This window comes from Anomaloglossus baeobatrachus, chromosome 7, assembly GCF_048569485.1.
Source record: "Anomaloglossus baeobatrachus isolate aAnoBae1 chromosome 7, aAnoBae1.hap1, whole genome shotgun sequence".
NCBI classification, from domain to species: domain Eukaryota; kingdom Metazoa; phylum Chordata; class Amphibia; order Anura; family Aromobatidae; genus Anomaloglossus; species Anomaloglossus baeobatrachus.
The window spans coordinates 185,601,290-185,617,116 of record NC_134359.1 but is presented as its reverse complement, the minus strand read 5'-3'; the positions used below and the strand labels follow the sequence as shown (position 1 = coordinate 185,617,116).

Below are 15,827 nucleotides of genomic sequence, written 5' to 3'. Positions count from 1 at the left end.
ACCAACCCAGAGAACAATGTTCCATTGTTATTTTAACTGAAAAAGCAAAAATTGCAAAACAATGTTGGAATTGCATTTTAATTAAAAAAAATGTATATGTGTCGAAAATTTGTACCAAAAAGAAGCCTCTATACATAAAAACATACAGTTGAGAATTAAAAAAAACCTAAAATTTGCTTGGTCCTTAAGGACCAAATCAAGAAGCATTACTGTGTTAAGTTATAACTCTACATTTGGCGAGCTGAAGCTTTCTTAGCCTCTGCTTTACATTTGAAATATATTTTTATAATATGTACATGATACAATATAAGAATTCATCAAGCGCTGTCACCTTTTGTTTTCGGCTCCCTGGAGAATAAGAGCTTGTTTTTCTTCCTCAAGATCTGGTCTTTCTCGAGCAACAACAATTCCCAACAACTGATCCTGCATCCCTTCTGGAGTGATCATAAAATTCAGCAAGGTGACCTACATGATATAAATTACATTGGAATGTAAATTTCACACTTATTTTCCAATTTTATGAAGCAACTAAATAAAACCTTTTCTTTGAGACAAGGAAGAATGTTTGACCTTTCCATAACATTATTTCTAATTTGTTGAAAAAGAGCAAAGCCTTTGAATGTGAACTTCAAAGCAAGATAAGCATCAAGCAAACATACACCGTAAATAAGAAGATATCTAATAAAACATCAACCTAAATCTCATTTTTCTACAGCAGTAACCTATACAAAAATAACTTAAACAGGGTTTCCACCAAACATCTAATCTGCCAGAAATATCATAATAAACTATGTAAACAGGACAACTGGTGTGTTCATCAAAAGTTTGAGCATAATTGAGATACTAAGAGGACCTGGAAGAAGAATAAAGTATAGTTTGTAGGGTAAAGAGTTGGTATTCATAACTGACCTTGACAGACGTCTCTGGCAAATAGTGAGGGTTTCTCAGCTTTGTTGTAATGTAGAACCGGAAATCAGGAGCATATTCGATAGTGGAATCCCCAAGGCGAATACATACACTACCTCCCTGCTTAAAGGTTTGCTTTAGAAGAAGGGGCTCCAGAATCGGATCTAATTCTTCTCCAACATTTTCCAGCAATACTAAAATAAAATGAAGCAATAAAATAAACTGGGTAGATTAGAGGGGTTATCTAGCCTTGGGACAAAAGTCTTCAGTCACTCTATGTGACTGCAGATGGCTGAACCACGAATGTCCACATTCTTGCTAGTCACGTGACCGCATGTATGTGATTTGCATGTTTGTGGCCACATGCTGACTAGACACGTTTTGCTTCTTCCAATAGAAGTGATTTGAAAGAGGCCAAATAAGTCAAGTTGGCACGCTACCGCAACAATGAAAATCACACCGGGAATATTAGGGAATTGCGAGTCATGATTCTGTACTCACATCGAGTGATAGCAGACATTTTGTCCCAAACCTGAACAACCCCTTTAAGGCGTTATTTGACAAATCACACGAAATGAATTAGCTCATTTCTATGAATTCATAGTAGTAGTGTATAATTAGAAAAAAAACCTATGCCAAGTCATACAGTTGGCTTTAAGGAGGGGAAGCATCCATGATCCAAATCTAAATTAGTGCTTTATACACTAACATAACAAGGCTGGTATTAACAGAAAAAAGTTCCACACTTTATTCTTACAAATCTTAGCACACTAAAAATCCAGAATAATCAATTAACATTTTTATGCACTGAGGTTATTGAGTTACTCCTTGAAATGTTTCCAATGGTGATGTTGTATAATAACATAATAATGATTTATCTATAAAAACTATAAGAGATAAGCTAGCTTGAGTTATTGATTGATTTTCAGTCACTGCTATTCTTCCCAATAAAACTGATGGAATTTATGATGGAGACTGCAACAAAATCTATTGTGTTTCAGTATACCCTGAGCTTCTTCTTCGCATAGACAGTTTTTACGTTATCATTTTTTTCAAAACCTGTACTATTTGATTTTGTGTATAATGTATTAAAGGATGATTCTGTCAGCAGGTTTTTGCAATGTAATCTGAAGTCAGCATGCTGTAAGGGTTAACACAGTGAATTCACCGATGCCTCATTTGTTAAGGTCTGTGCTGTTGTTTATTTGCAATATTTGTTTTAGCACCAAGACATTATCATTGCTGTGACTATCTGGCTCATGCCATGTTGTCTGACATGACTCCTCCTCTGATTGGCACCTCTCTGTCAATTTACAATGTCTATACATAGGCTGGTGTGGGCAGGGTGCAGCTCTCTCAACTCTGCTGCATTGCTACATCTAAAAACTTTGTGTCAGAACTGCTACCCCAGTAAACTAAGTGATACATTGTTGGATTCAGGTTCTCTTTGCCTACATTATGCTGCTCTAAGATGAGGTACCAAAAAAAAGACTTAAAAAAGATGTGGCAATATAAAAATGTTTATTTTTTTAATGAATACTTTTTTAAAATGTAAAAAAGTCTTATTTTTTAATATTTTTCAGGGGTTCTCTAACAACAGACATTTAAATAGAACATCATTGTGAATTGTAGGGTTCTGTCCTGTCAAAGTTCCTCTATATAATTCTGACTGTTACAGTCTTAAAGGGAATCTGTCACCATGTTTTTGCGATGTACAGTGCTGGCCAAAAGTATTGGCACCCCTGCAATTCTGTCAGATAATACTCAGTTTCTTCTTGAAAATGATTGCAATCACAAATTATTTGGTATTATTATCTTCATTTAATTTGTCTTCAATGAAAAAAAATAAAAAAATTGTCATAAAGCCAAATTGGATATAATTCCACACCAAACATAAAAAAGGGGGTGGACAAAAGTATTGGCACTGTTTGAAAAATCATGTGATGCTTCTCTAATATGTGTAATTAACAGCACCTGTAACTTACCTGTGGCACCTAACAGGTTTTGGCAATAACCAGTGCTTTTTTTTGTAAAAAAATGTTTGCTGGTACGCATCTCTGAGGCGAGGAGCGGGGGAGGGGGGTGGTGTCAGGTGCGCCGCCAGCTGACATTGAGTAGCGGGGGTACAGCGGGGTGGAGAGAGTGGACGATCATGTGAGCACAAGTATGAGATTTGTATACTTCTGGCCACATTCTGATTTGATGTGTCTAGCCTCAGTCAATTCATTTTCATTGAGCATGTCTGTTCAGCACGTGACCACATCTATGTAAATCGCATACTTGCAGCTTTATAACCTCCCACTCTCACCGCCGGCACCAGAGAATCCTGACAGCGTGCAGAGTGCACACTGTGAGAATTCAGAAGGCTGCAGTCACAGAGTGACACAAGGAGTGACTGCAGACTCATCACAAACTTGAACAACCCCTTTAATGTTCCTAACAACATAAATAAAAACATAGTAACCCTTAACTTGTCAGACGGCACAAGACTTTATTAAAGAGATTGTCCACTACTTTAACATTAACGACCTTTCCTTAGAATTGGTCACCAATGTCTGACTGGTCAGGGTCCGGCACCTGGCAACCCAGCCAATTCCCTACTCTAGGTGTCAGTGGTGGCAGGTGGCCGGAAGTGCTCAGTTCTGGATCTGCTCCGTCTTGTGATAGTGGCAGCAGTCTCCTATTAAAATCAATGAGGTGGATGTGCAGTACCTGGCCGGAGCAGATCCAGAAATAAGCATTTCTGGCCACCTGCACCATAATCAGCTGATCAGTGGGGGTCCTATTGCACTCACATCAGAAGCATTGCGCAAGTGGGACCAAGGCCTAATGATGACGCACAGTCAGTATCACAAATAAACATTCACATTCAGGTACCTTATAGATGACGTTGTCTCTAGTCATTTCTTTCTATTCTTCATCTTGTCCTGACGCCATGATGACTTTTCACATTCACATCTCGTCTCTGCAGATTTCCATCTTCTCCGGTGTTCTGCAGCACAGCCCCTAAAATAGCAGAATGATTATAATACTTCTACTTAAAAATATCTGCCCTACACTGTGCCCCAGAACAAATACTGGCCCCTCACAGTGTTCTCTGCACAAAATATGACCCACACTGTCCCTCTTATGGTACATGACCTCCATACTCCCTCTTTCCAAACTGAGCCTACTGTTTACAGTGTCCTTTACACTGTGCCCCCTTATACTGCCCAGTCTTTATACTGTGCCCTCATCACAGTCCCCCTCCTTGCTATAACCTCACACTGTCCTCCCATTCTGCCCCCTCTCCATACCACCCCTCCACTACCCAGTCTATATTCTGTGCCCCTCACATTCTTCTCATCCCTTCCTGTCTCCTCACTACCTGCTGCGTGTCCATATACTTTTCCACCTCACTCCCCATCCTGCCCACTTGCTCCTCGTACCACGTCACTCTTTATTCAGTGTCCTCAAAATTTCTTTCCAGTTTGCTCCACATCCTCTCTGTCCCCATGCATGAAACCTCATCCTCTCTGTCCCCATGCATGAAACTTCATCCTCTCTCTCCTCATGCATCACCCCTAATCATTTCTCTCCCCATGCATGAAACCTCATCCTCTCTCTCCCCATGCATGAAACCTCATCCTCTCTCTCCCCATACATCACCTCTCATCATTTCTCTCCCCATGCATGAAACCTCATCCTCTCTCTCCCCATGCATCACCCCTCATCCTCTGTCCCCATGCATGAAACCTCATTGTCTCTCTCCCCAAGCATCACCCCTCATCCTCTGTCCCAATGCATGAAACCTCATCCTCTCTCTCCCCATGCATCACTCCTGATCCTTTCTCCCCATGAATAAAACCTCATCCTCTCTCTCCCGATACATCACCCCTCATCATTTCTCTCCCCATGCATGAAACCTCATCCTCTCTCTCCCCATACTCTGTCCACAGATAGTTCCCTCCCCCATCCATACTGTGTATATACATATTGCCCCCTCCCCACCCTCTGTCCCCCATAGTGTGTGCACAGATGGTTCCCTCCCCCACCCTCTGTCCCCCCATAGTGTGTCCACAAATAGTTCCCTCCCCTGTCTCCCCCATACTGTTTCATAAATACTCCCCTCTTACCCCATAATGTTCCTCCGTCCATGTCTTCTTCAGCTCCACAGTGGAGCACTTCTCAGCATTTCTCTGCCGCCTCTGCGCTGTGGCGCTGGCTTCCGGGTCAGCAGTCTGATCAGCTGACCTGATCACATGACTGCCGTCGCGCTGACCTGGAAGTCTGCGCCGGCATCACCGCTTCAATTGTCCTCGCGTCTGACAGATACTAGGACAATTGAGCAGTGGGAGCCGCGCGCTGCAGATTCTATGAGTGCGGCTGTCAGTGTGACGGCTGCGCTCAGAGAATAGCGGCTCTCATCCGGCAGACTTCCACACTGCCGCATCAGGCAGCCTCACAGCGCCCCGTGGAGACGCCTCTGGCTTGTGCCTTCGCTTCACATGGCTAATTTGTATAGTTTACAAATTAGCCATGTGGACAGAGCCAGAGGCGCTCTTCAGATTCTCCGGTTTGCCGTACCGGCGCGTACCACCGCAAAAAAAAGCACTGGCAATAACTAAATCACACTTGCAGCCAGTTGACATGGATTAAAGTTGACTCAACCTCTGTCCTGTGTCCTTGTGTGTACCACATTGAGCATGGAGAAAAGAAAGAAGACCAAAGAACTGTCTGAGGACTTGAAAATCCAAATTGTGAGGAAGCATGAGCAATCTCAAGGCTACAAGTCCATCTCCAAAGACCTGAAAGTTCCTGTGTCTACGGTGTTCAGTGTCATCAAGAAGTTTAAAGCCCATGGCACTGTGGCTAACCTCCCTAGATGTGGAAGGAAAAGAAAAATTGACGAGAGATTTCAACGCAAGATTGTGCGGATGGTGGATAAAAAACCTCGACTAACATCCAAACAAGGTCAAGCTGCCCTGCAGTCCGAGGGTACAACAGTGTAAACTCGTACTATCCATCGGCGTCTGAATGAAAAGGGACTGTATGGTAGGATACCCAAGAAGACCCCACTTCTTACCCCGAGACATAAAAAAGCCAGGATGGAGTTTGCCAAAACTTACCTGAGAAAGCCTAAAACGTTTTGGAAGAATGTTCTCTGGTCAGATGAGACAAAAGTAGAGCTTTTTGGGAAAAGCCATCAACATAGAGTTTACAGGAAAAAAAAAGAGGCATTCAAAGAAAAGAACACGGTCCCTACAGTCAAACATGGCGGAGGTTCCCTGATGTTTTTGGGTTGCTTTGCTGCCTCTGGCACTGGACTGCTTGACCGTGTGCATGGCATTATGAAGTCTGAAGACTACCAACAAATTTTGCAGCATAATGTAGGGCCCAGTGTGAGAAAGCTGGGTCTTCCTCAGAGGTCATGGGTCTTCCAGCAGGACAATGACCCAAAACACACTTCAAAAAGCACTAGAAAATGGTTTGATAGAAAGCACTGGAGACTACTAAAGTGGCCAGCAATGAGTCCAGACCTGAATCCCATAGAACACCTGTGGAGAGATCTCAAAATGGCACTTTGGAGAAGGCACCCTTCAAATCTCAGGGACCTGGAGCAGTTTGCCAAAGAAGAATGGTCTAAAATTCCAGGAGACCATTGTTAGAAACTCATTGATGGTTATCGGAAGCGGTTGTTCGCAGTTATTTTGGCTAAAGGTTGTGCAACCAAGTATTAGGCTAAGGGTGCCAATACTTTTGTCTGGCCCATTTTTGGAGTTTTGTGTGAAATGATCAATGATTTGATTTTTGTTTCATTCTCTTTTGTGTTTTTTCATTGCAAGCAAAATAAATGAAGATAATAATACCAAAGAATTTGTGATTGCAAGCATTTTCAAGAAGAAACTGAGTATTATCTGACAGAATTGCAGGGGTGCCAATACTTTTGGCCAGCACTGTAGTTTGACAGCACCATGAAGTAGGGACAGAGACCCTGATTCCAGCGATGTATCACTTAGTATATTTGGTGCAGCAGTTATGATAGTCACAGTTTTCTCTGCTGCAGATTGAGCTGAGCTCAGATGTTGATCTGTGTATAACTTGCCCATATCGCAGCTTTCTGTGTACACTGTGACAGAGAGCTGATAATCAGTGCTGGTTCTGTGGTTGGCATGGCCTGTATGTGCCAAGTTGTTCTGTAATGATAACTCCCTGCTGATAAAACACTGGTTGTATTGAAACAGCAACACACAGCTCAGTAAGTTATACATTGCTGTAATCAAAGACTGCTCCTACATTATGATGCTTTTACATAGCAAAAACCCTTGTGACAAATTCTAAGAAGACAGTTCCGAGGGCTTTTATTTGACTGTCAATTGCCAAGCCAACTCATCAGGACACCAAAAAATCACTTTGCAGGATGGAGATGGCTGGACAGATGGCGCAATAATAGTTGCAGTTGGGTGTTACCTGTAGAAAACAGTTGGCATTTACGTGGGTTCTAGAGTGGGCTCTTCTTCTGATCCCTCTCCATATGTTCTCTCCTGTCACCAGAGGGGCATAAACAGGTAATTACACTGCCAAATACTCATTCTGCTGACAGTTAACTTTCGTCACCCATTGACATTCAGATTGAGCTTGCATATATTCTGAATGTGCAGTGAGTAAGACACTGCCAGATAAACCCGGCAGCAGTTTAACTTCCCTGTGAACTAATAGATTGGGAAGTTGCTTCTCAACATTTGGGAATTGAGAGGCCTCCATACACACTAGATGGTTGGACTGTCCAGCTAAAACTGGCAGGAGTGGCTGTCATTAATGTGGCCAGCTTCGATCTTACTCAAGCTATTTTGGAACATGTACTACGGACTTTTGACTATAAATAAAAAATGAATTTACTATGAACAGCCTCTTGAAGACCCATTAGTAAATCAAACAAAATTTAATGTTTGGTTTCACTTCCGAAGATAAAACAACATTTTAGACATTGCCTATTTTCTATTCTGGATTTATTAGGTCAAAGCAGCGAAATAAAGTTGTCTCACATGAAAATGATGTATATTACTAGTATCCTGAAAAGAAAGAAGGTAAGATTTATCTATCTGCCATTGTAGAAAAAAATTATCTTTTCACCCAACAACTGCATTCAGAAAAATCTTGTTTTTAATGAATACATAAATATGCTGATCCTCATAACACAATTAAAGGAGCTAATTAAAAGAATTTTGCACAAATGAATCTTTCACCATACAGATTTTACCACCTGCTGTTAATACAGCAATTACAGTTTTAATGTGATTAATGATCAGTAGCAAATGAAAGGCAAGAAATACATCAGTCAACCAGGGGAACAGTCGCTTTTAACTCTTTATTTTATGATTACAACCTGGCACGATTAACTGTATTTGTTAATTTGTTATTGTTAATTTGTTCTAACTTACCTGGGGTCCCAAATTGGATGCAGTTTTCTAGCGTCCGCACAAAATCTGGATCGCTTAGCTTAATGATATGTAAGCTGTTGGCCTTTTCCATATTCTTCACCCATTTATTTGCTTGACCCTGAGGATCAATCATCAATGGCCAACGTCTGGCATTCCTGAAATAACATTTGGGTATGCTTTAACGGTGTACTACCATCTTCTAAAAGTAGGATATACTATCCCTATATAACCAATGAGGGCCCACTGCTTGGACCTCCAATGATCCTGAGAAGGATGAGCCTAGCTGTCTGGTTGAGCAAGGAGCTGCATATGGGGCTATTATTTGGAACAGGACACTGAATCAACTCTGTAACCTGTTCACAACTGGTCCGGGTAACAGAGATCGGACTACACTGATCATTCAATGTTGGCATGCTGAAGAAAAAACAGCTAAATACTATGGGTGATTCATCAAAGTATCTTCCCTGGACAACCAACGTAAACCACTTTAAAAAGTCAAAACATTTTTACACAATGAGAAGTTGTGCAAACATATGGCGACTTTTCGTCTTTTAATCTCAAATTGAATCAGCTTCACAAAATGGGTAAAGCTGGGGTGGGACAGGGATGGATGCCCCTGAAATTCAGCAAAAGCGACGATTTCTGGAGTACAAAATGCCAAGTCCCTGACAGGAGTAAGATTTCTGGAGAGGTGCTTGTTGTCGTACACTAAATTCATTAAATTGTGTGTACCTCTTAGTGAATTCTGCGCTTCATACTCCAGTGAATCCTTCATTAAGACTGGCACGTGCAATGCCAGTTATAATCAATCGGCCCCTATGGGTCTCATTTATCAAAACTGTCTAAAAACAAGCAATCAGAGCTCAACTTTCATTTCTTCAACTACTCTGGAAAAAAGAAAACTCCACTTAAATTGATTGCTGTGGGCAATGAGGTCAGTTTTCATATACTGCAATTCTATAGTATAGTATAAGCAACTGAATGATCGCAATTTCAAGGACCCTAAAGGGACTAAAAAAGAAAGATTTTTTTAAAGAAATATAAAAATACTTTACAATATATAAAAGTTCAAGTCATCACCTGTTTTTTCTTAAAATAAAGAAATTGAAAACCTAAATACAAATATATTTGGTGTCACCGCTTCCATAATATAAAAATCTAAAATAATTTAACTTATAGAGAATAAAGAGAAATAATAAATCTGAACGCCAAAACACAACCCTAAAAAATTGCAACAAAAAGCACTCAAGACATCGTTAAGACCCTGATTGGTATAAATAAAACCAGTCAGCTCAGTATACAAAAAGCAGCCCTCACATCCATAGATGGAAAAATAAAAATGTTAGTAGCCTTGGAAAATGGCAACATAAAAAAAATCTGATTTTTTTCATCAGTTAAAAAAACAGTTTGGTATTAGCACTACTAATTGTACTTATCCAGAGAAACCAACTGTCATTTCTAAAATGCAATGAATGCCATGAAAAAAACAATAGTGGAATTGCATTTTCTTTTCACAGTTTTACCACACTTGGATTTTTTTCCCCTGTTTTTAAGTACATTGTATGGTAAAACGGATGGTGTCACTTAAAACTACAAATCGTCCCACAAAAAAAACCCAACAAGCCTTTGTATGAGGATATTAACAGAAATCTTTTTTATAACTGAAATTTTATTACATTTTTCCAAAGCATACAAAGAAAAATAACATGAATATGCTCCACAAGCATGTGGGCTATAGCAAAAAGCCATATATCAGGGTACACATCTTATTATCCATTGGATATGAACAGAAAATGTTAAAAAAGCTATGGCGCTATGGTGAACTTCTCCTGGGATAGAATAGTCTCCTAAAATTAACTTTCATTTTTCTTTGGATATAGTGTTTTAGTATTGTCATAAAAATCCACAGTAAATAGTAAAAATTTCCCTAATATAAAGCAGAGGTCATAAGGTAGTGCCTGGAGGACAGGTGGAGTACTATTATATCACTAACCCCAAAGAAGCTGCAACCAGAAGTGAGGCTATGTGCGCACGTTGCATTTTTTCCTGCGTTTTGGCTGCGTTGAAAACTGCAGCGTGTCATTGTCAAAATGCATGCATTGTGTTTCCCCAGCAAAGTCTATGAAAAGTCAGCAAATTCCATGCGCACATTGCTTTTTTAAACGCAGCGTTTTGGATGCCAAATATTTGACAAAATCGATGCATTTAAAAAAGCAACATGTCACTTCTTTTGTGCGTTTTGGTTCCATTTTCCACCCATTGAAATGAATGAGGTGTGTTAAAACGCAACCAAAATGTTTAGCTGTGCGCTTGCACTGCAATTTTATTGCGTCCTGCATGTTTTTTTGACAAACAAAAGGCAGGTCTTTCGGTCTCTCTCTCTTTCTCTGTCGGTGTTGGTCTCTCTCTGTCTGTCGGTCGATTTCTCTCTTTCTCTGTCGGTCGGTCTCTCCCTCTCTCTTTCATACTCACCGATCACCGGCGCTGCGCTGCACAGCTGTCACAGAGCTCTGGTGGCTTCTCAAGCTTTTGAAAATGCCAGCCGCTGATTATTCCATCTCATATACACTGCTTCCCACACCCACTGGCGCGTATGATTGGTTGTATTCAGACGAGCCCCCACGCTGAGTGACAGCTGTCTCACTGCAACCAATCACAGCCGCCTGTGGGCGGGTCTATATCGTGCAATAAAATAAATAAATAATTTTAAAAAAAGGCGTGCGGTCCCCCCCAATTTTGATACCAGCCAAGATAAAGCCACACGGCTGAAAGCTGGTATTCTCAGGATGGGGAGCCCCATGTTATGGGGAGCCCCCCAGCCTAAAAAGATCAGCCAGCAGTCACCCGGAATTGCCGCATCAATTAGATGCTACAGTCCTGGGACTCTACCCGGCTCATCCTGAATTGCCCTGGTGCAGTGGCAATTGGGGTAAAAAGGAGTTAATGGCAGCCCATAGCTGCCACTAAGTCCTAAGTTAATCATGGCAGGCATCCATGAGATACCCCCCATGATTAACTTGTAAGTTAAAGAAAATAAACACATACACCTAAAAAAATCCTTTATTTGGAATAAAAGACAAAAAAACCCCACCCTCTTTCACCACTTTATTAATTCCCAAACAGCCCTCCAGGTCCGACGTAATCCAGATGAGGTCCCAAGACTAGAGATGAGCGAAACGGTCGCGGTTCGGCTCGAGCTTGGTTCGCCGAACGGAGGTCTCGTTCGAGTTCGGTTCGGCGAACCGGTTCGGCGGACCACTCGAACAACATAGGAAACAATGGGAGGAAATCACAAACACATAAAAACACATTATAAATGTACACATACAGTTAATAAACATTGCCATAACACTTACCGGTCCCCGCGATCCGTCCTGCACCTTGTCTTCTTTCGCTATTCCACCCGGTAACCAGAACTGCCAGCAGTGATGACAGGACCTATCGTGATGTCAAAATAGCCATGTGACCAGTCACGTGTCTGTTATCTCATTGGCTACAGACTGGTCACATGACTATGACGCGTTATGTAGGACCTGCGAGTACATCTCTCCAGTACGCGGTGATCGTTTGTGTATCGCCGTGCACCAGGGACATGCTCTGGCACGCGGTCGGGTTCCCGGTCTGCTTCCCCATTCCGTTATAAACCGGCTGCCACAGCCGGTCAATAACGGAGATCACCGTTGCTATTGCAACGCGCCTGTCAGTGGTGACGTCATCGCTCACAAGCAGCAGCTCCTTCTCACTCACGGAGTGAGAACACTGCACGGGGAATAGCACCGCCTTCTTCCTATGCAGCGCTGCTGATGGAGCAGAGCTGCATGTGTTGAAGGAGAAAGAAGACAGAAGAGCAGGATCGTGGAGGGCTGACAGGGAGTAATAAACATGGAGTCTCTAATGTGTCTGTGTATTTATTTCTATTAAAGTATTTTTTCTCTGTGTGGTGTCTATTTTTAACCCTTTATTGGAGATTCTTAATGGCCGGGTCAAACTTGCCTGACATTAAGAATCTCTGGCTTAATACTAGCTAGTAAAACAAAGCCAGTATTAACCCTTATTACCCAGCAAGCCACCGTCACCAGGGCTGTTGGAAGAGTTGGATATAGCGCCAGATGATGGCGCTTCTATGAATGCGCCATTTTCTGGGGCGGCTGCAGATTGAGATTTGTAGCAGAGGCGCCCAGAAACCTCGGGCTAATCTGTGCTGCGGATTCCAATCCCCAGCTGCCTAGTTGTACCTGGCTGGACACAAAAATATGGCGAAGCCCACGTCATTTGTTTTTTAATTATTTCATGAAATAAGTGAAATAATTAAAAAAAAACGGGCTTCCCTATATTTTTAGTTCCCAGTCGGGTACAAATAGGCAGCTGGGAGTTGGGGGCAGCCCATAGCTGCATGCTGTACCTGGCTAGCATACAAAAATATGGCAAAGCCCACGTCATTTTTTTGGTGGGCAAAAAACTCCTGCATACAGTCCTGGATGGAGGATGCTGAGCCTTGCCGTTCTGCAGCTGCTGTCTACTCTCCTCCATACAGACAGACAGCAGCTGCAGAACTACAAGGCTCAGCATACTCCATCCAGGACTGTATGCAGGACTTTTTGCCCCCCCCCCCCAAAAAATTATTTGGGCTTCGCCATATTTTTGTATGCTAGCCAGGTACAGCAGGCAGCTACGGGCTGCCCCCAACCCCCAGCTGCCTATTTGTACCCGGCTGGGAACCAAAAATATAGGGAAGCCCTTTTTTCATTATTTCATGAATTTTATGAAATAATTAAAAAACAAATGACGTGTGCTTCGCCATATTTTTGTGTCCAGCCAGGTACAACTAGGCAGCTGGGGATTGGAATCCACAGCACAGGTTGGCCTGAGCTTTCTGGGCCCCTCTGCTGCGAATTGCAGTCCGCAGCCGCCCCAGAAAATGGCGCTTTCATAGAAGCGCCATCATCTGGCGCTGTATCCAACTCTTCCAACAGCCCTGGTGACGGTGGCTTGCTAGGTAATAATGGGGTTAGGGCTAGCTGTATATTATCAACTGGCCCTAAGCCCAAAATTCATGGTGGCACGCCAATATTAGACATGGCCACCATGAATTTCTAGTACCGATAAAAAGAACCACAACACACAGAAAAATATTTTTATTATAAATAAAACACAACATAATTTGTGACTCCATCTTTCTTGAAATAAAGAACCCCCCTCCGCAGTAATCCTGGGTCAAGGGTCCCGCGCCGTCCAATCCGGATCCAATATCATCTGATCGGTTTGCTGGAAGGCAAAGCGATCAGATGATGTGTCAGGTACAAGGGCCTGAATCACATGACACATCAGCTGATTGTATAAACAGCTTTTATACAATCAGCTGATGCATCAGTGCAAAAAAAAAAAAAACAACAAACTACACACTTCAGTGCAGACTCCTGTCCGACAGCATCAGCTAATAGTTTAGCCAGCCGGGCGGTAAAAAGCTGGCCTCACCGCTCCACTTATAGTGTCAGCTGATTCCGTCAAGTGACCGCATCAACTGATCATCGCCAGGTCTGAGAAAGAGAGAGAAAAAAGATAGAGAGAGAAAGAGAAAGAAGAGAGAGAAAGAAGCAAAAGAGGAGAAAGAAGAGAAATAGAGAAGAGAGAGAGAGAAAGAAGAGAGAGAAGAAAAAGAGAAAGAAGAGAAAGAAAGGAGAGAGGGAAAAGAGAGAAAGAAAGGAGATAGAGAAAGCAAGAGAGAAAGGAGAGAAAGAAAGGAGAGAGAGAAAGAGAGAGAGAAAGGAGAGAAAGAAAGGAGAGAGAAAGAAGAGAAAGAAAAGAGAGAGAGATAGGAGAGAGAGAAAGGAGAGAGGGAGAAAGAAAGGAGAGAGAGAAATGAGAGAGAAAAAGAAAGTAGAGAGAGAAAGAAGAGAAAGAGAGAAGGAAGAGAGAGAGAAAGAGAAAGAGAGAAGAAAAAGAGGAGAAAGAAGAAAAAGTAGAGAAAGAAGAGAAAGAAAGGAGAGAGGGAAAAGAGAGAAAGAAAGGAGATAGAGAAAGCAAGAGAGAAAGGAGAGAAAGAAAGGAGAGAGAGAAAGGGAGAGAGAAAGGAGAGAAAGAAAGGAGAGAGAAAGGAGAGAAAGAAAGGAGAGAGAGATAGGAGAGAGAGAAAGGAGAGAGAGAGAGAAAGAAAGGAGAGAGAGAAATGAGAGAGAGAGAAAGAAAGTAGAGAGATAAAGAAGAGAAAGAGAGAAGGAAGAGAGAGAGAAAGAGAAAGAGAGAAAGAAGAGAGAGGAGAGAAAGAGAAAGAAGAGAAAGTAGAGAAAGAAAGGAGAGAGGGAAAGGAGAGAAAGAAAGGAGAGAAAGAGAGAGAGAAAGGAGAGAATAAAGGAGAGAGAGAAAGGAGAGAAAGAAAGGAGAGATAGGAGAGAGAGAAAGGAGAGAGCGAGAAAAAAAGGAGAGAGAGAAAGAAGAGAGAGAGAAAGAGAAAAAAGAGAAAGAAGAGAGAGAAGAGAAAGAGGAGAAAAAAGAGAAAGTAGAGGAAGAAAGGAGAGAGAGAAAGGAGAGAAAGAAAGGAGAGAGAGAAAGGAGAGAGAGAGAAAGGAGAGAGAGAGAGCTCACAGCTGATGTCCGGCTCATCCCCTCAGTGCATAATTAAATTATATTTATAAATATATAACAAATATAATTTAAAAATTAAAAATAATTAAAAAAAAAATAAATTTACCGGGTCTAGAACTCACAACCTTATGCTCCCTAGGTGAGCACTCTATTCACTCAGTCTGGATTGCTGAAGTCTCAGCTGACCACATGATTCACTTCACACCTGGTGCTAACTCACTTATTCTTTGTATAGGTGTTTTGCCTCTATTTATATGCCGATTCCCAGTTTTACCAGGCATTTGTTCATATGGTTTTACCTGTTAGATTACACCAGTGTTTTATCTGGCTCCTGCACCCCTGCTTTTTCCTGTGTCTTCATGTCTCTCTCTCTTGTTCTCAATGATTTACTTTCGTGTCTATTCTATTCAATCTTAGCCTTTCTAACATTTATTGTTGTCTTTCTGTTTCTTTTTTTCTTTTTTTTTTTTTTTTTTATCATTTTATCTTCTTATTTTTCTCTTTTTTTCCCCCTTTTTTTTGTTTTTTGTTTTTTTTCCTTCTTTACATTTCCAATCGGCCTGTCACATGTTTTTTTCTTTTGTTTTACAGCCTTACCGGTTATACAGACCTTTATGGGTGCCCACACTCTGTGACCCAGTAAACTTAGGTACATGGGCACTTACGGTCCTTTTTCATGATACACCTATACTTGTTTGTTCTATTATATTATTATGATCCAGTGGCGACTGTTATTGTAATTAAAATGATGTTATATATGGATCTTAAAAAATACATATATACTGGTTGTTAATTCTGTTATTTTGTTTATGCAGACCTAATTTTTTGATAAAGGCTATTTAATGCCGAAAACGTTCCTGAAATGAATGAAGGTTACAACTCGATATTTTGCAAATGAGTGAAGAATTATAATAATAA

At 41.4% G+C, this 15,827-nt stretch overlaps 1 protein-coding gene across 1 annotated transcript in view; it reads right to left on the bottom strand.

Annotated features, from left to right (window-relative positions):
• DNAH7 (dynein axonemal heavy chain 7) overlaps positions 1-15,827 on the bottom strand; it is an 880,767-nt gene that overhangs the window by 244,779 nt on the left and 620,161 nt on the right. The window contains exons 47-49 of the mRNA XM_075317837.1: positions 8,328-8,482; positions 910-1,100; positions 332-465 (exon numbers count right to left, since the gene is read on the bottom strand). Coding sequence (XP_075173952.1) covers positions 332-465; positions 910-1,100; positions 8,328-8,482 — 480 coding nt within the window. The remainder of the gene's footprint in view (positions 1-331; positions 466-909; positions 1,101-8,327; positions 8,483-15,827) is intronic.